We start from the raw sequence: 24385 nt of genomic DNA on the forward strand, positions 1-24385 counted from the left end.
ACTTGATCCTTGCGTGGATCAAGGGGGAGCTACACCCTTGCATGGGTGCTCCAACGAGGACTAGTGGGGAGTGGCGACTCTCCAATACCTCGGCAAAACATCGCCACATTCCTCTCTCTCTCTATTTACTTTGAGCATTTACTTTGGGCAATTCAATACTTGTCTTTACATTCATAGAATTGCCATACTAGAGTAAGTTTGGAACATAGGTTGCAAGTCCTTTGTGCGTTAGAGTAATAGAAACATTTTTCTAGGCACAAGGGGTTAATTGGGCTAACCGTAGGATTTAATTATTGTAAGAAAATTTAGAATTAGCCCAATTCACCCCCCCCCCTCTTGGGCATCTTGATCCTTATTATCCTTCTTCTTTTGGAAGGTCGTCTTCTTCTCCTTTTTCTCTTTCTTCTCCTTCCTCTGCTTCTTATCCTTCTTCTTCTCATCCTCATCATTGTCATTATTGTAGGGATAATCCGCTATAACATGATCCTTACTCTTGTACTTGTAGCATCTCCTCACATAGTCTTTGCTCTTGAAGTTGTATCTTCTCTTTCTTGCACTATAGCCCTTCTTCTTCATGAATTTACCCATCTTGCACACAAAGAGAGCCATGGCCTCATCATCAATGTCACTAGCATCTTCATCCTCACTTGATTCTTATTTCTTAGACTTGCCCTTGTTCTTAGATGATGAGCTAGCCTTGAATGCTACACTCTTCTTCTTCTTGTCTTCATCCTTCTTCTCTTCTTGATCAATCCCTTCCTTTTTCACACAGTATGTCTCTTGTGTCATGACATCACCTAGTACTTGATTGAGGGTTAGTTGCTTCAATCCTCCTCTTATGATGATCAATCTCAATGTCTCAAATCTTGGAGGCAAGCACATCAAGAACCGATGGGAGACATCATCATCATTGATGTTCTCTTCCGAAGACTTCAAGTCATTGACAATTATTTGCAATCTATGGAACATCTCCAGAATGCTCTCATCATCTTTCATCTTGAAGCTTGTCAACTTGTCCTTGAGGATGTATAACTTGGCACTCTTCACCGCTGGTGTGCCCTCATATGTTTCTTCCAATCTCTTCCACACCTAACTAGATCTTTCACAATCCTTGATTTTCTCAAACACCTTGGAATCAATGGCAATGTAGATGGTGTTGAGAGCCATTGTATTGCATTGCTTGTTGGCCTTATCTTAGTTGGTGAGATTGTTGGGATCAAGAATAGCATAATCACTCTCGGTCACATCTCACACTTGATCATTGATTAAACCAAGATACATCTTCATCTTTCTTTCCAATAATCATAGCATGTGATATCAAATAATGGTGGTTTACCCCCCACATGGTTAAACACAACTTGAGCCATCTTTTGACACTGAGGTTGTTAAGCCTTCAATCAATCGGTGACCATGGCTCTGATACCACTTGAAAGGTCATAATATGGCTAGAGGGGGGTGAATAGCCTATTTAAAAACTCTACAAAGCACTAGAGTAATTTGTTAGTAAACTAAATAGCGAAATGCAAACTTGCTCTAGCTCTACAAGGGTTACAAGCCACCAACTCAACAATTCTAATTGCTATGATCTCTAGGCACACAAGAGACTAAGTCACTAATCACTAAGAGCTCTCAACAAAGCTACACTAAAGAGCTCTACTAGATGAAACTAAGCTACCAAACAAGCTCTCAAAACTAGCTACACTAAAGAGCCTGATACAACTAATTTACAAGAAAGTAATGGAGTGAGTAGGATAATTATACCACCATGTAGAGGAATAAACCAATCACAAGATAAAGCCAATCAATCACTAAGAGAAATCCAATCACACAAGAGACTTCTCTCGAGGTTCATGTGCTTGTCGGCACGCTAGTTTCGGTTGTGTCAACCAACACTTGGTGGTTTGGCGGCTAAGAGGTGTTACACGAATCTCGTCCAATAAATAGACACCGCAAGAACCTACCCACAAGTGAGGTAACTCAATGACACGAGCAATCCACAAGAGTTACCTTTTGGCTCTCCGCCGAGGAAGGTACAAGACCCCTCACAATCACCAGAGCCAGCCATGAACAATCACCAATACATGCCAAAGCTCCTCCACTGCTCCAAGTCATCTAGGTGGCGGCAACCACCAAGAGTAACAAGAACTCCACAGCCACAACGATCCCCAAGTACCACTAGATACAATCACTCAAGCAAATGCACTTGGAATCACTCCCAATCTCACTAAGATGATGAATCAGTGATGGAGATGAGTGGGAGGTGTTTGCTTAGGCTCACAAGAATGTCAAGTAGGTCTAAGTTCCAAAAGAGTGAGCCAAGGGCCGACCAAACACTATTTATACACCCCAAACGAAATAGAGTTGTTATGCTCAAAGGGGTTGTAGGGTTGAGATGGTGGACTAGAGGGGGGTAAATAGTCCTTTCTAAAATTAATCGCGTTGGCTATCCAAAACAAATGCGGAATTAAAACTATCGATCTAGCTAAGACTACACCCCTTTATCTAAGTCCACAAGCACCTTATAAAGATCGTAATTAGGCAACAAAGGTACCAGGCTAGCTAGAGCTCACCTAATCAATTCTAGAGCAAGGTCACACAAACCTATGCACTAGTACTTTGGCAACCGGGGAGCTCCTACACATGCTAGTGATGCAAAAACACAAAGCTCCTAACCTCACTAGCAATGCTCAATAACAAGGCAACTAATGCAAAATTAGAGAGCATAAATTACTTAGCTACACAAACTAAGCAATGTGACTAACAAGGTTACTCAAACCAAATTAGTCACGCAAGGGAGCTACTTCTATGCTACACAAGCAAGAATATAACTAGCAAACTATACAAGTCAACTAATTATAAGAGCAACTACACAAGTACAATATATGAAATGTAAATACAAGCTTGTGTAAAGGAGAATGCAAACCAACGGAAAGACAAGGATGGCACGATGATTTTTATCCCTAGGTTCACTTGGTTGCCACCAAGCTAGTCCCTGTTGAGACAAGCTCCAAGGTTGCCATCGGTCCTCTTGCTAGTGGTGACCCACAAGTCACACTCTCCCATGTGGAGTGCTTACCACAAGCTCTAGCACTTGACCTGGCCAGACCACTTGTCGCCCTTCGCGTCATGCTCTACTAGTGTTGCTCTTTCTGGTTCCCACGGGGTGAGCACAATCTCCCTCACAATCACTTCTCCGAAGCACCGCACAATCTTCTTTGTGTGCTTTGACGAAGACCACCACCAAGCCATCTAGGAGGTGGCAACCTCCAAGAGTAATAAGCATCACTGGCTTGCAACTCGATCACCTAGTGCCACTCGATGCAATCTCACAATGCAACACACTAGAATTACTCACTCGCAATGGATTCGTACTTCTCGCAAGCACAAGTGAGTTAGAGGCTTATCAAACCAAGCACACACAAGGGCAACACATCCCCAAGGTGCTCAACCGACCAAATGCCTGAGCTCCACCTCTATTTATAGCCCCCAAGACAAATAGAGCCGTTGGAGCAAAGCTGCACTTTCTGCGAGGGCATTGGACATGGGGTGGCGGTGACCCCCAATGGTCGAATCCTACATCTAGTTTGACTAGCCGTGGTCACCGGACAAGCGGGAGTGGCACCGGACAGGGGGTGGCAGTGCCACCCTAGCCAACACCCCGAAAACCCTTTTCTTTGGAAAAATAGGGCGGTGCACCACCGTCACCATGGCAATGACCGTGGTGGTGACCCCTCGCCTCAGCACCAAACTCACCACCCTCAGGAAAAAAAGTGACGGTGCCACTGGACAACACCTGGTAGTGCACCGCCCTGCACATGGCAGTGTACACCGCCACGTCCGGTGATAGCCCTTCTGCTGCTGCTCGAAACCAAATCTAGGTGGGCACCACCCTAGGGGTGGCGGTGCCACCGAACAAGGTACGGCGGTGCCAGTTCCAACCCCTACTCTCGGCCTCGACCAACTGGTCACCGCCACTAGGGTGGCAGTGCACCGGACAGGGGGTGGCTGTGCCCCTAGGGCAGCACCCTAAGCCTGGTTTTGCCTCCTCTTCTTCACCTTTTTCAACACCTTTGCAAATGTGCTAACACCACCAAGTGTTCACCAACTTATGCACGTGTGTTAGCTTTTCACAAATATTTTCTAAAGGATTAGCACTCTTTTCACCACGCCACTCGATTCTAACACGTATGTAAAGTAAGATCGCTCGAGTGGCACTAGATGACCGATATGCAAACAAGTTTACTCCTCTTGATAGCACGGCCATCTATCCTAAACCCGGTCATAAACTTCTCTACACACCTATGACTGGTGAAATGAAATGCCCTAGGTTATACCTTTGCCTTGCGCATTCCATTCCATCTCCTCCATTGTTGATGCAACACATGCACCAACCAATCATTAAATGATATGATCCACTTCATATCATCACATGACCGTATTGGTTCATCGATCTTGACTTCACTTGATCTTCACTGTTGCTTCGGTCCATCGACGCCAAGTCTTCACTCAACTTGCCCTTCACACTTGCAACTGGTCCATCAAGCCAAGTCTTGTCTTGATCTTCTCCACCTTGATCACATGACTTTAGGTCATGTCTCATATGCAATGAGCTCCTTCATCATATGTGTGAGCTTTCCAACATCTCCAGCCATTTCACCTCTATGGCAAAGGTTGCTCACACATGATGTACGTATGGAATAAACACATGTGTATCTCACATTAAACATAATTAGTCCATCTAAGTTATCACTCAATTACCAAAACCAAATAAGAACCTTTCAGGGGTGTCTCTGCGCGTCGATCGCATGCACCAGTTGTATTGACCGGACGCAGCAAACCCAGCGTTCGGTCGCTGGATCACCACCACGTGTCCTCGTTTCAAATGTGCGCCGCTCGATTTCAACGATCAAGTGACTCAGCGGAACGGCTAAGTGTTGACCGGACACTGCTAGACGAGATCGGACCTGGTTGTCCAGCGTCCGGTCGCGCGCTCCCACGCTTCCTTCGTGCCACGACCAGGCGCACCGCTCGCTGACCGGACGCCATGCCAACTCGGAGTCAGGTCGACTCCAGTAAGCATCCAGAGCCGGTTTTCTTGGACCGAACACGTCAGGCCAATGGTGACCGGACGCGCCCCTGCGTCCGCTCTGTTCTTCCTCGCGTTAGTGCTTGTGTCGGCGTACGTCATACCCTGACCGGACACAGGCCCTGTGCGTCCGGTCGTGCCTCCTCTGCTGAGTCCGGTCAAGACTTGGCCTCCTTAGCCGCATCTCAACATTGACCGGACGCACCCTGGGGTGAGTCCGGTCACCTCGGCGCCAGCGTCTGGTCGAGTACCTTCGCTTCCTTTTTATTTTCTAACTCCTCAACCTCTTCACTCTTGCTTTCAAGTTGCTAACCACAAAGTGTAGAACTTTGTGTGCTCGTGTGTTAGCATTTTTAAAGCATTTTTCAAGGGTCAAAAGTTAGCACACTAGGTCCCTAAATGCAATGCATGAATAATATCACTTAGTGGCACTCGATAACCGCTTAGCCTAAGATTTTTCCTCTTTATAGTACGGATATCGATCCTAAACGTGATCACACTCTATATAATGTCATGATCAACAAAACAAAAACTTATCTTATACCTTTGCCTTGATTTTTTTGGTTTTTGTTTTTCTCTTTCTTCTTTTTCAAGTTGGAGCCCTTGATCTTTAAGTTTGGTCTTCACCATCACCATGACCATCATCTAGCTCCACCACTTGGCATAGAACCATCATTTCATATCTATACACTTAGTATAAGGATTAGTCCCTAGGTTTTATTAATTATTCAAAATTAAACTAGGGCTTTCGTACGGTCATGGAGTCGTCATATGTAAAATCGAAATTCCTATTAAGACTCGCGATGGGGGAGCCACGGGTGGTAGCGATAATCGTTGCCATCACAGACCGTTTGGGGCGATTCTTCGTGATTCTTGCAGCCAGCCATCGATAACTGGACCTAAAGCACATGGTACTGAAAAAATGACAGTATTCCTGACGGCGGGCCGACAAAAACTATACGACATGACTAGCTCGTCAGGAAAAGCGGTTTATCCTTGTCGGCTTAGGGCAGGCTGGTCGATTCTTCGTCCTATCGATTAAACCGTCAGGGATTATCATCAGGAATTGATGGGTTACAGGAATCCTTCATCGCGACTTTCTAAACCGATAGGAACCATAACTTCTCCTGACGATCTCAATATGTCAGGCATGTCGCCTAGATGACGACAAGAGCTTTGTCACCTTTCATGACGTTTAGATCGACAGGAACTGTCTGTACATCAGTTTTATATTAATAAAAATGCATTCGGTATTATCATTATTTAAGATTTTTTAATTCAATAGATCCCATGTATCCTGATGGTTTAAAGAACCGTCAGGAGTAATTTAGACCTATCCTGACATGTTTTCGTAGCCGATAGGATCTATCTATTGTTCATGTCAGTTTGAGAAAAACCAACAGGAATAATGAAAAACGTCAAGAAAAATCCTGTCTCTGGTAGTGCCTCAACGTTCTCCTTTCTTGTTTATCTCATATAACTTCTATTCTTCTATGTATTTGCACGTCATCATTATGTTATAATCATGATCTTTTATGTATAAACATATATGTGGCATATGTATCTAATTATTTGGTACATTCACACAGTTATTGAAAGAATTAAGATATCTAAGAGGGGGGTGTATTGGGATAATCTAAAATTCTCGCGAAATTAAAAACTATTACTTAGCCCATTTCACCCCTTGAGTCTAATAGTCACTTGTGTTGTCATCAATAGTGAAAACCGAATTAGGGGTCTAGCATATACATTACCTCCTCCTTTCCAAATTATAAGTTATTCTAATTTTTTAGATATTTTGTTTTTATTTTGCATTTAGATATACACTATGACTAAATGCATGGACTTTACTGTACATCTACAAAAGCTAGAACAAATTACAATTTAGACGGATCGAGTATCTTCTTTGTTTATTTTTTCCTTGTCAATATATTGGCTCTGTGTATGCAGAAACCACATGTCTATATTTTTGGTGTGATTGTAGGTTTCATGCTCAGGCATGATGGTTCAAGTTTTCCATACGGAAAATCAAGCAAAAGTTTCCATGTCCATCGATTCTGGATGTTTTTACTACGATAGCTCATTTTCGGTTATTTATCAAATCGGCAATAGGTTAAGAAAATATGTGTGTGGTACACCAAGGCACAGACCGTGGGGTGGTGAAAAAAATTGCGTGGATACCGTATGCAGCACGGCACCATGCATACGGCTGACGCGTGTCTCCCTCCGTTAGCGTCGATGGCTGCAATTGAAGCACGGAACTCCCATACGTTTCCAGCAGTTAATTAAATCACCGATCCTGATTTGTTTATCGACAAATCCGGAACCGCTACGAACCGTGCAGAGCGTTGGATCGGAAGCAGAGACACACGTCCGCCATCGAAGCTAGGTATGCACGGTGGCGCGCTGCATACAGTTTCCAGGTAATTTTTTTTCGTGGTAGTAGACTAGGGCCTTCTTTAGATGCCATTCAAATTCTAAGTTTTTTTACTCTCTCTTCATCACATCAATTTTTAGCCGTTTGTATGGAGTATTAAATGTAGGTAAAAAAATAACTAATTACACAGTTTAGTTGGAAATCACGAGATAAATCTTTTGAGCCTAGTTGGTCCACGATTGGACAATATTTATCAAATAAGACGAAAGTGGTACTATTCATCGGGTTCAATTTTTTTTTCAATCTAAACGAGGCGTAGTAGAGAATCCCAAGCCCCGGCAAAAGAATCTGATTGGCCACCTTATCCACACACCGGCCTCGTCACCACACTTTTGCAAAATGCGCGGCATGCCATGCCATTGCCATTGCCAGCCTCAGCAAAGCAACAATGTCGCAGCGAATCCTCAGCACCCCGAAGCAGACGCCAGCACCGACGCAGTGGCACCACCCTTCACCGCCACAGCCGCCTCCTAAGCTCGGCCGCCGCGCCGCCGCCGCGGCCATCGCCATCGCGGCCGCGCCGGCGCTCCTGGGCGTCTCGCCGGCGTCGTCCAAGGCGCAGGAAGCCGAAGCCGCTGCCGTTCCCGCCGCGGAGGCAGCGCCGCCGTGCCTCGCGGAGCTGCCCGTCACCGCGAAGGCCTTCCTGGACGTGTCCATCGGCGGCGAGCCCGCGGGGCGCATCACGGTGGGCCTGTTCGGGGACGCGGCCCCGGCGGGCGTGTCCCGGTTCCTGTCCCTGGTGACAGGCGTCGGGTACCGGCGCAAGGAGTTCGTGAAGATCGTGCCGGGCTACGTGCAGCACAGCGGCGTGGTGTCGTACCCGGCCATCCCCGCGGTGACGGACCGGCTGGCGGCCGAGGCGGAGGCGGTGCGCGCGCGGTGCAGCGCGGGCGGGCCCGGGCCCGTGCACGCGGCGGCCAACGCGGTGTCGATCGTGGTGCGGGACCCGAGCCTGCCGCCGCCGAAGCCGAAGCTGGTGGCCAGGGGCGGGAAGCTGGAGGTGGAGGAGGAGCAGGTAGGCGTGGTGCCCAACGGCACCGAGTTCGTGGTCACCACCGAGGCGGCCCCCGAGCTGGACGCGTCAGCGGTGCTGGTCGGGAGGGTGCTGGATGGCATGGACGTGGTGGCCAAGATCGCTGCCGTGCCCACCGTAGGGACAACACCGGCTCGCCGTACTTCAGGTCGTTTGCATTTCCATTGCCGCTTCAATGCTCTCTCGGAACCATTAATCTTACTGGAGGTAGTTCCGGAGAATGATGTATGAGTACGAATGTTTGCAGAGTGGCCAAGCTGATCGGCGACAAGAGAGCAGTTGTTGCAGAGCGAGGCTTCAACCGCCCGTACACTAAGATCTTAGTCACCAACTGTGGTGTGCTCAGTTGAGTCGGCAGTAGAGTGCTCCGTCTGAACTCTGAAGGATTTGATCGTGATTTTCATACTTTTTGACTTTTTGGTAGAGAGTGATTTGCCTGGGGCACGAATTCATTTCTCAAAAGTGATCGATATCGATATATAAAAGCTCCAATTGCTTTTATATATGGTTTGTGCATCAGCCATGCTCTTATGATCTTATCAGCTCCACTTAGTACCTGTACCATGCCCTCTATTTAGCCATTTGTGCGTTCGACATCACCATGCCTCGAGGGGAGACGGGGACTCTAGTCTAGCGCAGCAAGTGAACGATCTCCGACGCGATGCCCAGCTTCTCCTCGATGTCCCGGTTCACCTGCTCCAGCGGCGACACGATCTCCTGCGCGTCGAAGAGGCGCTGGCACTTCTCCGGGAACACGCGGAGGGAGCTGACAGCGTCGGCCACGCGGTCGTCGTACGCCGGCATGTGGGTCACCCTGGACAGCGCGTGCGCCGCGGCGTGGAGGCAGTCCTTGTACAGCGCCGCGCACCTCGCCACCAGGCGGCCCGCCGGAGTCGTCCCTCGCCGCGCCCCGTAGCTCAGGTCCCACGCGCGCAGCCTAGCGCGGAGCGCCGATCTCCTGGCGCGCGTCAGCGCGATGATGGCGAGCTCCCGGACCGCCGTGGCGCTGCGGCTCCGGTTGCTGGACTCGAGCAGGGACACGCAGAGGCGCCGGTTGGACGTCCTGCCGCAGGTCTGGGCGACCAGGGGCGTGCTGGCGGATGATCCGGGGAGGAAGGCGGCGGCGGTGGCGATGCAGAGCAGAGCGGCGAGGAGAACCTTGTGGTTTCCGGGTGATGTTCTGCTCATTGAAGCCGCCATTGCCGTGGTGGAGCTGAAGAGAGACCCGGGATGTCTGTGCGAGCACTCTTGTGTGTGCGTACGCCCTGCACTTATATAGTTGTACATATACGATCAAGAAGCATGGGGCCTCATCGAACTTAACTGGCATTGATCGTAGCGAATGTTTTTTAACGAATGCTAATTACTTTAACGCACATCAAAATCAAGACGTATGGCATCATTAAGTTGAACGATAGATGAGAGTAGTTTTTCCATCTATCTAGACTTTAAGAATCGGGGGTTATAGGTCAAGAATGCACTCTTAGCTAATACAATTACATTGGGATAAGTATGTACTCACTCCGTCCCAAAATACGGTCAAACTTGAAATTAGGACAAAGGGAGTATTTCAACGTTTCATCGCTAGATATGCTGCGTTTACACTAGCAAAAACAATAAGTGTGGTCATATGTTTTTCTAACAAAACAAAAAATATATATATGTTGTTATGTTTAAAGGTTTAAGACAATGATACTTCTATCCTCTAATAATAATGAAGAGCCAAAATTTATGTCATACTTTCTCTTTCTCCCGTTTTTTTTGCACTATCCGTATTTAGTATTTAGCCGTTCTTTTTTCCCGTTCTAGTCCTAGTCTTCCTACCGTGCGAGACATCAGGCCCAAATCCGAGTGTGCATTTTTTTTTGAACATCAATCCGAGTGTGCATTGCCAGTGAAAAATCCGGCCCAAACAAAAAGAAAGAAAGAAAGAAAGAAAGAAACTCGTACTCCCTCCCTCTGCACACAGTGCCGCCCCCGCTTCTCTTGCTAGCCGGAAAAAAAATTAGGTGCAGACTGCCTGCACCCAAGCCACGGCCTGCACCCAAGCCACGGACCACTCGGATGTAAGTTACGTGTCCCAGGAGATCCCATTGCACGGCTATGCGTGGTAGAGTTTTCAGTTGTCTATACCACACCTGAGCCGTAGGAGGAGCCGCACCACTCTTCACCATGTGATGGATATTTTTTTGATACGTGGCTTCCATCGGAGTGGGACTACACAGAGACGCCGATGCAGGCACCCAACGCTCAATTTTTTTCTGCTAGCCTCGGTATAGGCCGGCTTTGCCCAACATTAATTAATTAAAGAGTTGTCCGCTTTCCCGTGATAGCTTGCCCAACATTAATTAATAATATATTATATTATATAGAGAAAAAGAGTTGTCCGATCAAATTCCAAAGAGCGACCGATTCTGGTACGCCCTCCTATCATCTAGCGGAGGTAGCTCAACAATGTTTCATGCGACTCACACAGGACAGAACAATCACAAACTGGGACTACTTCGCTCGTTGCGTCAACGAACGTTTTGGACCGCCAACAAGACGCAATCCGCTCGGAGAATTAGCATCCCTACGAAAGATCGGAACTGTCAATGAGTACACATAGCGCTTCCTGGCGAATGTAGCTCGCGCTGGCGCACTCGATGAGCAACAAGAAGTCAACATCCACACCGCAGGACTGCTTGAACCTCTAAAGACAGATGTGGAGCTCCAAAACCCACACGGCATGGAGGTGGCTATGTCCTTATCACGGGCTTACGAACCAAGGGTAGCTGTTGTCGGCCATCAACACATCCCTCCTTTCCACCCAAGGCGGCACAACTAGCCACTAGCCCTACAACACCAACAACACCAGCGGCAGCATCATCAACACCAGCCACACACCACCTTAGCCCTTCAAGAGACTCACCCTGGAGGACATGACAGAACACAGACGTATGGGTCTACGTTTGAACTGCGATGAGCAATTCACCAGGGGAGACAAATGCAAACAACTATTTAACATCATTGTCATCAACGATTACAATCTCGACGAGGAGGAGGCTAGCCTAATGATGATGATCGGTGCCCAAAACTCTAGAGTTCCTGGCTAGCGCATATGATCCTACACGACATCCTACTCGGTCAGCATGTATGAATCCTTGTCGACAGTGGCGCTACCCACAACATCATAGATATCAACCTCGCCATTCTCACAGCAGTGGTGGAGCACCGTATCAACACAACAGTGCTGGTGGGTAACGGAACAAAAATCGCCTGCACTAGCGCCTCTTTCAATGTCCCCCTCCGCATGGACACAAAGACATTCCACATCGACGCTCTTCTGCTGGACATTGGCAATGACATCGATATCATATTGGGTACACCATGGTTGGCTAACATTGGCATCATAACATGGAACTTCATATTGATGGAAATGCAATTCCAAAGGAACAGCCGCACCATCAACCTCTCAAGAATCCAGAACCCGCATGGACATCAAACCATCCTTGCCTTACCTGCACCGGCGCCCATACAACCATTACCAGTGCAAGGTAGACAACAGCAGCAGCCATACTACAACATGCTTCGAACCACAACACCATGACAACCAAATGCATTGGATAGAATCAGTAGCCAAGCAGTCGTCTTTGATTATCTCCGTTAAGAGATCCTACAAATACCAGAACTCAAAACAACAGCCCTCACCATCATCAACATGGAGACGCCCGCGACATGGTCCTTAGATCGGGGATTGCATTCTTCAAAGGTCAATTCTACATTCTGGCATCATCACCCTTGCTACCCAACTTACTGGACACATTGCTACTATGTGGCCGGCCACATCGAGAGCCTACAACTACTAGCAATCGGCTTCCACACCTCACCTTGACATTAGCTACAACCTTCAGCTTTCCGTCATTCATCCTCATGGCCCAACAATGGCCTTAAGGCATTATGCCTAACGCTTCCATAGTCTTCTTCAACAATGTGGGGTGCCAATTCATTATAGTAGGACACACCTACATCAACGTACAACATAATACATCAACACCCCTACTTTCACCAAATGAATTCTATGTAGGGGAATTTATGTTTGGCAACATGCTACACTTCATAGCCAACCAAACAAGACGTACCACTACAACAATCGATCGCTGCATGACGGGCTACATCATCCCTAACCCCAACAACATGGGTGCACAACTATGAACGACCTCCACGGGTATTATGCTATTTCACCGTCGACATCGGCATCAATCGGCACGTCCTAGTACGAGCACGTCAGGAACAAGGGACAAAACAACAACTTAGGGGACACAATTTCTACCTCCACGGCTACATCGGCGACCTCCGCTACTCCTTTGAATTCATCATCAACCAAACCCACGACAACAAAATTAGAGCTCCAATAATGCAAGGACATCTCAACGTATGCATCCAAGCAACTCCACCAACCTGTCCTCCACCAGCTAATGGAACAAACACCTGGAAAATGATTCGGTGTGAGATGCACTGAGTGGAGATGGGGGGGGGCTATGCCTTGCACTCAATATGGCCCCCCAATAATGGGCCTAGCGGGCCTAGAGCGAGGCCCAGCGCAGGGCCATGGCTGGCTTGCAACACCTCCTACACATGGCCAAGGGAGGGACGCCGCCACCCGGGGGAAATCCAGCCTCCAGGGATGAATTAGAATAAAATAGAAAAAATAATAGGGATTTGCTTAGTAAAAATAGATTAAGATTTTGTTAGGAGAATAAATAGTTACTTGTAATGAAAACAATCCAAATCTATAAGGACTCTTTCCATAAGAATTTGGTTTCTTAAGAGTGAAGTCCCATGGGGACTATAAATATAGGGGCATTGTAACCATTCAGATTATGCAAGAGAAATAATCTATTCTCCTACCTCTCTCTCTCTCTCTCTCTCTCTCTCTCTCTCTCTCTCTCTTTTGCCGCCCCCTCTCTCCCTCACGCGTGCCCCTTGTCCTAGCCACACGCCGCCGCCACGAGCCCGACGCTGCCACCTCATGCCCACCTGTCGCCACCGCCCTTGGCCACCCCCAACCGGCCCTAGGAAAGGATCATCAAATCGGTATAAAAATGGAAGATGTGATAAATGCTCGTGCAAATAAAAAAGAGAACAACGATGACCCATGTTAGTATATCATATATTTCTGTCTTATCAACATTTAAAGTCCATATATATATATCCATATGAAGCTGACTCTTGATTTTACATTATTAAAACAGATCCAAACAGTAGACTATGCATAACCATGAGAGAATACTACCGCTACAAATTCCATATGCGACTAAATATTTTCGATCCAGTGTTACATGGTGGATGACTATTCCAACAGTTTGTTGTAGACACATACGTCAAGATTGAAAACTCTAGATTGGACTATATGTATCATCATCAAAACGAAATAAGAGCAGACTTATACCAAGGACTTCTGGATAACATTCAAGCCCGGCGAGCAACTGGGAAAAAAAATACTTGGGGGAAAAATACTTGCCTCATCATTTATTTGAGAGCCATGAGATAAACATCGTTAGTATGTAGATGCTATGGCTCTGGTCAGAAAATATGGAAAACCAGATATATACCTTACGATGACATGCAACCCCAACTAGGAAGAGATAAAAAATGAACTAAAGTTTGGACAGACACCACACTGGTTGTTCGTGTTTTCAGAGTAAAATTAGAAGAAATGAAGCAGCAACTATTTGAAAAGGACATTCTCGGAAAGGTTAAGGCATATACCTATGTGGTCAAATTCCAAAAGAGGGGACTACCACATGCTCACTTCTTGTTGATCATGAGAGGAAATACAAGTAAACATGTCCAGAACAGTACGACAGAATCATCTCCACCGACCTCCCTAACAAGCAAAAATACCCAAAGCCATACAAATTGGTAGTCAAACATATGATGCATGGTCCCTGTGGAGCACTAAATAGATATTTTCCGTGCACAAAGAATCGAATGACATGCAAGATCAATTACTCAAGGCCATTTAATGAAACGACAATACAATACAAGGACTCCTACCCATTATATAAGAGACGCAACGACGGTAGGACTGTAAAAGTTAGAAAATGCAAACTAGATAACATGTGGGTTGTTCCTTACAACCCTTACCTATTGATGATGTTCAACTGCCACATAAATGCTGAGATATGCTCCAGCATTAAAGTAGTCAAGTACCTATATAAATACCTATACAAGGGACATGACAAAGCGGGCAGAAAATGAAGTACAAATCGATGAGATTCGACAATACAGAGACACACGATGGGTGACACGCCTCTAGAAGCACTATGGAGAATATATGGCTTTGAACTAAGCAAAATAAATCCACTAGTCATGCAACTGCAGCTAACCATCCTTGCCTTACCTGCACCGGCGCCCATACAACCATTACCAGTGCAAGGTAGACAACAGCATCCATACTACAACATGCTTCGAACCACAACACCATGACAACCAAATGCATTGGATAGAATCAGTAGCCAAGCAGTCATCTTTGATTAGCTCCGTTAAGAGATCCTACAAATACCAGAACTCAAAACAACAGCCCTCACCATCATCAACATGGAGACGCCCGCGACATGGTCCTTAGACCGAGGATTGCGTTCTTCGAAGGTCAATTCTACATTCTGGCATCATCACCCTTGCTACCCAACTTACTGGACACATTGCTACTATGTGGCCGGCCACATCGAGAACCTACAACTACTAGCAATCGGCTTCCACACCTCACCTTGACATTAGCTACAACCTTCAGCTTTCCGTCATTCATCCTCATGGCCCAACAATGGCCTTAAGGCATTATGCCTGATGCTTCCATAGTCTTCTTCAACAATGTGGGGTGCCAATTCATAATAGTAGGACACACCTACATCAACGTACAGCATAATACATCAACACCCCTACTTTCACCAAATGAATTCTATGCAGGGGAATTTATGTTTGGCAACATGCTACACTTCATAGCCAACCAAACATGACATACCACTGCAACAATCGATCGCTGCATGATGGGCTACATCATCCCTAACCCCAACAACATGGGTGCACAACTATGAACGACCTCCACGGGTATTATGCTATTTCACCGTCAACATCGGCATCAATCGGCACGTCCTAGTACGAGCACGTCAGGAACAAGGGACAAAACAACAACTCAGGGGACACAATTTCTACCTCCACGGCTACATCGGCGACCTCTGCTACTCCTTTGAATTCATCATCAACCAAACCCATGACAACAAAATTAGAGCTCCAATAATGCAAGGACATCTCAACATATGCATCCAAGCAACTCCACCAACTTGTCCTTCACCAGCTAATGGAACAAACACCTGGACAATGATTCGGTGTGAGATGCACTGATTGGAGATGGGGGGCTATGCCTTGCACTCAATATGGCCCCCAATAACGGGCCTAGCGGGCCCAGAGCGAGGCCCAGCACAGGGCCATGGCTGGCTTGCAACACCTCCTACACATGGCCAAGGGAGGGACGTGGCCACCCGGGGGAAATCCAGCCTCCAGGGATGAATTAGAATAAAATAGAAAAAATAATAGGGATTTGCTTAGTAAAAATAGATTAAGATTTTGTTAGGAGAATAAATAGTTACTTGTAATGAAAACAATCCAAATCTATAAGGACTCTTTCCATAAGAATTTGGTTTCTTAAGAGTGAAGTCCCATGGGGACTATAAATATAGGGGCATTGTAACCATTCAGATTATGCAAGAGAAATAATCTATTCTCCTACCCCTCTCTCTCTCTCTCTTTTGCCGCCCCCTCTCTCCCTCACGCGTGCCCCTTGTCCTAGCCACACGCCGCCGCCACGAGCCCGACGCTGCCACCTCATGCCCACCTATCGCCACCGCCCTTGGCCACCCCCAACCGGCCCCAGGAAAGGATCATCAAATCGGTATAAAAATGGAAGATGTGATAAATGCTCATGCAAATAAAAAAGAGAACAACGATGACCCATGTTAGTATATCATATATTTCTGTCTTATCAACATTTAAAGTCCATATATATATATATCCATATGAAGCTGACTCTTGATTTTACATTATTAAAACAGATCCAAACAGTAGACTATGCATAACCATGAGAGAATACTACCGCTACAAATTCCATATGTGACTAAATATTTTCGATCTAGTGTTACATGGTGGATGACTATTCCAACAGTTTGTTGTAGACACATACATCAACATTGAAAACTCTAGATTGGACTATATGTATCATCATCAAAACGAAATAAGAGCAGACTTATACCAAGGACTTCTGGATAACATTCAAGCCCGGCGAGCAACTGGGAAAAAATACTTGGGGGAAAAATACTTGCCTCATCATTTATTTGAGAGCCATGAGATAAACATCGTTAGTATGTAGATGCTATGGCTCTGGTCAGAAAATATGGAAAACCAGATATATACCTTACGATGACATGCAACCCCAACTGGGAAGAGATAAAAAATGAACTAAAGTTTGGACAAACACCACACTAGTTGTTCGTGTTTTCAGAGTAAAATTAGAAGAAATGAAGCAGCAACTATTTGAAAAGGACATTCTCGGAAAGGTTAAGGCATATACCTATGTGGTCAAATTCCAAAAGAGGGGACTACCACATGCTCACTTCTTGTTGATCATGAGAGGAAAATACAAGTAAACATGTCCAGAATAGTACGACAGAATCATCTCCACCGACCTCCCTAACAAGCAAAAATACCCAAAGCCATACAAATTGGTAGTCAAACATATGATGCATGGTCCCTGTGGAGCACTAAATAGATATTTTTCGTGCACAAAGAATCGAATGACATGCAAGATCAATTACTCAAGGCCATTTAATGAAACGACAATACAATACAAGGACTCCTACCCATTATATAAGAGATGCAACGACGGAAGGACTGTAAAAGTTAGAAAATGCAAACTAGATAACAGGTGGGTTGTTCCTTACAACCCTTGCCTATTGATGATGTTCAACTGCCACATAAATGCTAAGATATGCTCCAGCATTAAAGTAGTCAAGTACCTATATAAATACCTATACAAGGGACATGACAAAGCGGGCAGAAAATGAAGTACAAATCGATGAGATTCGACAATACAGAGACACACGATGGGTGACACGCCTCTAGAAGCACTATGGAGAATATATGGCTTTGAACTAAGCAAAATAAATCCACCAGTCATGCAACTACAGCTGCACCTCCCAAATATGCACATGGTTTCATATAATGGCAAAGAAAAAATCAAGGATGTTATCAATCGTGGAGGCATAGAAAGGTCAATGTTGACAACATACTTTGAAAGGAACACCAATGATGAAAAAGCAGGAAGCATACTATGCAGAGACTTTCCTAAATATTATACTTAAAACACACAAGGTAAGCTATGGCAACCGAGGAAACAAAAAAACTAAATACTAGATTGGTAGGATAGTCTCACAATACTACCTTCGGGTTCTCCTAAACCATGTGATGGGTGCAATGAGCTACAAAAACCTCAGAACGGTTGATGGTCAAATAATGCCAACCTTTTGGGACGTCGTAGAAAAAAGGGGACTCATTGAGGCAGACACCACAATAGATGAATGCATGACAGAGGCAGAGCTATTTAGGATGTAATCATCACTAAGAAGACTTTCGCAACAATACTAGTGTTTTGCGAACCAAGCGACATTCGTAGTCTTTGGAACAATCACCTTGAGGCAATGTCAGAAGACTATAGTAGACACTACAAATACAAACACACAGTCCAGCAGATGGTACTAAAAATATCAGGGACATGTTGTAATCAATGGGAAAAGACATAAAATTGTTTCCACTTCTAGATATTGATAAACATCATGACACAACAGACAACATACCTTGGAATATTATTGAGGAATCCTCAATCAAGGTGGACCATCTTTGCATAATTACCTAAACAATGAGCAAAAGATATGAAAGTGCATTGGCTCCTATGTGGGTTTTGGTGTATTGATGATATCCAAATTAGTGACTAATGTGATCTTAATGAGATATGTCACAGTTATTAGTCCCATGAAAGATTCAAAGAGTTGATAAAGATGAAATGGTATCCCTCAAATTCTTCAAGTACAAATGGCGGACGAACTCAAAACGCTCTTCAAGTTTAAATTTCATGCTTTTGAGTTTAGGTTTGCCACACTATTAAGAGTGATGCAAATTTAGGTGGTCTGAAGAAGATAGAGTGCTCAAGTATAAAAATAAAATCAAAAGAGAGACACTCTAGCACTTCACGAGCACATAGGACATCTTTTCAAGACTTTTGGTGTCGGAAGTCTCGACATAAGTCAGAACTCCCGATGGTTGAAAGTCCCGACATAGGTCGGAAATCCCTACGCAAAGTCACCTAGCCTGCGCAATGACTGTGGCTGTCGGAAGTCCCGACGTGAGTCAAAACTCCCGATGGTTGGAAGTCCTAACTCAGGTCAGGAGTCCTGACACCTATACCTTGGCTGGCTCGCTGGCCGCTACCGTCGGGTGTCCCGACGTACGTCAGGAGTCCTAACCGTCGGAAGTCCCGACATACGGTGGGAGTTCCGACATTGACCTGCTCGTAGAGACTTTGACCTAGCTATGAATAGTGTTTTCTATAGAGGTCGGAAGTCCCGAGATCTGCGTCGAAACTTCTGACGTAGATCTGAACGGTTAGATTTCTACCTTGAGTATAAATAGCTCTCTCCTCTCTTCTAACCGCGACTCACTCATTTATTGCAACCTACTCACAGCCAAAACAACTCTCAAGCATTCAAGACTCCCCTCTCCTCTGTCCTTTACTTCAATCTTTGATTCCCCTAGGATTTTGAGTGAAAGGAGAGTGAATTGAGTGAGAACATCACTTTGGCAAGCTTAAGCACTCGATTTCTTCGTCAAGCCAGTTGGATTTGCGTCTATTACTCTTGGGGCTTTGCCCCTAGCCGCCTAGGCATCATCCAAGATCTTCCATCTTGTGGAATAGCCTTGGAAAGTTTGTATTACCCTCAATTTCTTAAGTGGACACCTCGAGTGACCTTTGGGGTTGCTTTGAGAGAGGCAAGGAGGGGAAAGAGACTCTGATCTTTGTTGTCACCTCAACAACAAGGATGTAGGAGCTCCTTTGTGAGGTTGCCAAACCTTGGGATAAATCCTTGTGTCCCACATGCTTGTTGTTGTTGAGACATGTGCTATTACTTTTGTTCTTGTGTGTCTCTTCCTCCCTAAAGATTTTCTTAGGGTTTAGACTCGATCTACGGAGTGGTGACCTTTCGGCATCAAAGGAGCAACCCTAACACGTTATCTTACCACTAGGAAGTGGGGTTGTAAGTTATCGAAGTCATAAAGTTCATTTTAGCACTTGTAGTACATTTCCCATATGCGTCGGGACTTCTGACAGTTTGCGCTAGAACTTCTGACGACGTCGGGAGTTTCGACCCAAACTGTCGGGACTTTCGACAGTTGCTAACAAGTGACTTTAAGTTTGTTGAGCGCATGTGTACTTTTGAGGCATGAAAATATTATAGCAACTCCTGATCCATTTCTGAGTTTAGCTTTGCTCAAAGACTGGCAAAGGTTAAGCTTGGGGGAACTTGTTGACGGTCACTAACATCAATTATAAACCATCAACATAACCTGTATTTATACTTAATTCCATCACGAAACATAGGTATAGGGGCTTAAATTAATAAATTCCATGAGTTTTGGTGAATTTGTATTTTCAACAGGGTTTATCCAGAAAACCATCAATGAGGACTATTTATCAAAGGAAATTACGGAATTTCGCCACGTAATCGACGTGGGAAGACTCTAGAAAACTCCAAAAGGCGAATCACCGAAGCAAAGCCCGTGTCTCTAACATGTGGGGTCGGTCGGCACCACCTAGAGGCCGACCGACCTGTGGGCCCCCCATGTTAGCCTCCCGTTGCTATGTCGGTTCCCTACCGCCTCCTAGGTTGCATCTACACCGTCCTTTTAGTCGGTTTGATCCAAGGGTTCATGTTGGATGCTCCAGCCTATATATACCAGCCCCTATCACCCTTCCTAGAGCCATCCTAAAACCCAAATTCATATCATGAGGATCAGAGCTAGCTATCAAGAGAAGATTAGTCCTCCATAGGATCTAGTCTTATAAATAATAGTGAGATAGAGAGTGGGGGAAGAGTTTGGAGGAGGTGCCAGCCTGTCGGTGCTCTCTCTATGGCTTGTACCTTGGTGGATTTAAGTTCTATTTGAGCTTGCGTCTAAGATTTCTCTGGTAATCAACTTCTGATTCAAGTAAGCATCTTATTTATATTATTCTTCAGGTTCACGACTCTTTTGAGTGCTTTATTCCTGTTCTAGAGGGAGTAGAGTATTAATCGTAATTGTAAGCATGGTGCTTAGACTTGGGTTTATCATGGATGCACCCTGCATTTAAGAAGGTGGTAGATCATATGAGTGACATAAGTTCTATATAGCCTATACTATATAGCTTCGTTGATCCTTTGTAGTCCACCTCCCGTCTATAGGGGCACGTAGGACGCAGTTGCGAAGAAAAGCATCCTCTGCTAATGTCTTTCCCTAGTAATGTCCCCAGTTAAATACTAGAAGACAAGCTTATCCAAATCAGAACTAGAGAACTTTAGCTATCCTCTCTACGCTCCTATTTATCTTAACCTTGTTGCTACCCTTAGTTAAGTTAGACCGTAGTTAGTCTCACATGTTTTCTTATGGATACAATACTTGGAATACCTTTGGGTGAAACCTATAGCGGTATCTGTACACTTGTAGATTTATCTGTGTGCGTTAAAATATACCAACAAGCTTTCTGGCGCCGTTGCCGGGAAAACGGTTGCTGAATTAACTTCGAACCTAGCTTAACATTTTATTTTATTTTTTTTGTTTTAGCATGGATTCCACTCCTATCTATCAATATGCTAAACCCACAAGCGCAAGCCTAGAGCCACCAAAATCTTCAGAGCCCATCCTAATACCTGGCTATGAGCTGCGCCCGTGGTTTATAAAATTGATACAGGATAAATCCTTCTCGGGAGAAGGTGATGAAAACCCATACTCACACCTACAAGAGTTTGAATAGACCTATGCATACTTGCGTATCACTGGCATGTCTGACAAGACCTTAAGATAGAAGTTGTTTCTGTTCTCTTTGATGGGAAGAGCTAAACATTGGTATAGTCAAACCGTAGGAAGTATGCAAGGAGATTGAGAAATGTTATGCTCTAAATTTTGTGTATGTTTCTTTCCCATCTCTAAAGTGGTTAGCCTTCATAAAGAGGATCTAAATTTTAGACAACTAGAAGAATAATCTCTTGGTACATCGTGGGATTATTTTAATGAACTCATCATCACTGGTCCAGACCTTGCCATTGAAGACCCTGTACTTTTTCAACATTTTTACATGGGTCTTAGTAAGGATTCTATGGAATCCCTTGATGCAGCCTCTAGAGGAGCTTTCCTTCATTTGTCTACTAGTGAAGCAAGGGCTATGCTTGATAGAATTAGTGGAAAGACTCCCTGCACTAGCATTCATAATTAACTCCCCGAGAAAGAGAAGAAATCATCTTCCAATCAAGAAGAGAAAGTTCTGATAGTTAAATCACAACCACTTCAATCCCAAGATTTAGCTATCAATCCTGAACCACCAATACCCTAAAATCCTCCAAGAGAAGAAGGAATTCCACATTTGGAAATCTCTGTTGAAATTAAGGATGACCTCTTTGGTGCTGATTTTGGAAGAACATTAAATTCTCATCTTCATAAGAGACCGTCGAGCGAATATAATTCAAATCCTCTCAAGAAGGGATCTCTTAGGAAGCATCCTTATTCCCATATAGGACATTGGGAAGAGTTCAAGGATGGCATTTCAAGGAGAGCTAAGCCATCTAGAAGCCATTCCTATCCTCTCCCCTTCTATGTCCATATTAGATGTCTCATCTGAACCCATCTTTCAACCCATCCTTGACCCCAATGATCCCCCTTATGCTCTCTCTCCTAAGTCTCATGATGACCCTAGAAATCTACTAAGACAACCAAAGCATAGGAATCATGAAAGCCATAAGGATGACCAAAAAGAGCAATGACAACGGCTAGAATGTATTAAGAACTTGTATGTCGTTGCTAGAGAATGGATGGACAAGGATGAAGCCTTATGGGTAGAATCCAAACTTGGCTTAGATTTAAACGGTGAGCTTCAATCAATCTCTTTAATAAACATGACTCATCCAAGTTTGGAGGAGGCCTTAGACAAGATCAAACTGAGAGCCACCAATCCATGGGAAATCTTAGACAATAAAACGTCCAATGAATATCATAGGCATGAAATGATGGAAACAATATTTCCGCCTATAGACATTCATGAAGAAACACCCTTAGAGCTTGAAAAGAAAGATAACATCAACAAGCATGGAAGTTATTTCATGAACACCTCATCGAATCCATGCTCGCATGAGAAATCTTCTGAATCAATTGGTCTCTCTAACATTGCCACACACAAGGTCTTCAACCCCCTTATACTTTCTGTTCCTAAATTTTTTGAAATTGGTTGTAGATGCATATGTTTATCATAAATATTGCAGATCTCGTTGTGTGAATCTTGAGATATGTACACAAAGGTTGATGTTGGAGGGGAAACCACTTCACCAACTTGAGAGCAATTAGAAGGTTTCCCAAAGATAAGCTTTTATCCTAAAGCAAGCACTTTCGGGAGATAATATGAGCTTTCACTTTTTGCTGTAACGCCCTTGTGAAGTGAGCATAGAAACATAATTGTGAAAATATTCCTTCGGGTATTTTTGTCACTAACCATTACAGGTTTGAAGCAAAAAGAATGAAGGACGATGACTCAAGGTATGTCCAACCAGTCATCATGCAACGTTGAATCACATCCATCCAAACTTGATTTTGCCTTGTAAAATTCAAGTGTGGGGGTGAACTTCTCTAAAAAATCTTATGCCATGTTGCTAATTCATCTTGGTTGTCTCTACCTTTAAGCCATGCTCAATTTGCTAAATAACAATCATGCTCTTTCATCTCTATTTGAATAAAACTCTGTAATGGTTTCATGCTACCTTTGTTTGCTATAGTATGCTTAAGGTTTGGAGTATGTTCATACATCTTTTAAATTAAGCATGGAGCTTAGTTTAGGGGTGCTGATCATACTTCCAAAGGCTTTTAAATTAAGCATGGTGCTTAGGTTAAAATGCCTTCCTGAATCAAATTAGACATGGTGTCGAGGTTGATTTTTGAACCAAGAATATGCTATAGTAGATACTGGTCATTTTGTTGGACTAACCCTATGCAGGAAACTTTTAATTCAATATTAGTAAGTCATGAGATAAATTCAAATCAGAGATGAAGCAAGACACAACTCATTCATTATAGATGTAAGAACTACATACCTCATTCAACATGGATGAAAGAACTATAAGTACCAAAGTTCATTCACTTTGTCTTTTGCTGGAAGTTACCTTTGCCTTGAGCCATGCTTGTATAAAGCATGATCTCTATACTAAAGTAATCCCAAAATCATCTTTTCATTAGCATAGAGGAAAATTACAAAATTCTGGACAAACAATCCGTGTTTCAAAATTGTATATTCCTTCGGGTATGTGTTGTTCACTAATCCTTTGCAGGCATAAAACAATAAGTGAGGCAAAAGGTCTAACAAGGTGTCAAAAGATCAAAGAGCAGAAAGATGGCATGACAAAAGGATGAGAAAGAAAAGGTGTGAACTAGGAAACAAGAAGCTCATGAACAGCTCAAGCTGTGAGAGTAGCCGATCAAGGAAAACTTCAAGCAAAAGGGAAGGACC

General features: G+C 44.6%; 1 protein-coding gene and 1 pseudogene across 1 annotated transcript; one reads left to right on the forward strand and one right to left on the reverse strand.

Annotated features, from left to right (window-relative positions):
* Positions 1 to 7863: 7863 nt before the first annotated feature.
* On the forward strand, positions 7864 to 9127 carry LOC136451778 (peptidyl-prolyl cis-trans isomerase CYP26-2, chloroplastic-like; annotated as a pseudogene).
* A 59-nt stretch (positions 9128 to 9186) lies between these two features.
* On the reverse strand, positions 9187 to 9756 carry LOC136454411 (uncharacterized). The gene has a single exon (XM_066454848.1). The coding sequence runs from the start codon at positions 9754 to 9756 to the stop codon at positions 9187 to 9189; it is 570 nt and encodes a 189-aa protein (XP_066310945.1).
* Positions 9757 to 24385: the final 14629 nt, after the last annotated feature.

This window comes from Miscanthus floridulus, chromosome 5 (genome assembly GCF_019320115.1).
Source record: "Miscanthus floridulus cultivar M001 chromosome 5, ASM1932011v1, whole genome shotgun sequence".
Taxonomy (NCBI): Eukaryota; Viridiplantae; Streptophyta; class Magnoliopsida; order Poales; family Poaceae; genus Miscanthus; species Miscanthus floridulus.

What these genes read in the sequence shown, in the direction of transcription:
- LOC136454411 (XM_066454848.1), bottom strand. Translation starts at nt 9,756, where the DNA reads ATGGCGGCTTCAATGAGCAGAACATCACCCGGAAACCACAAGGTTCTC.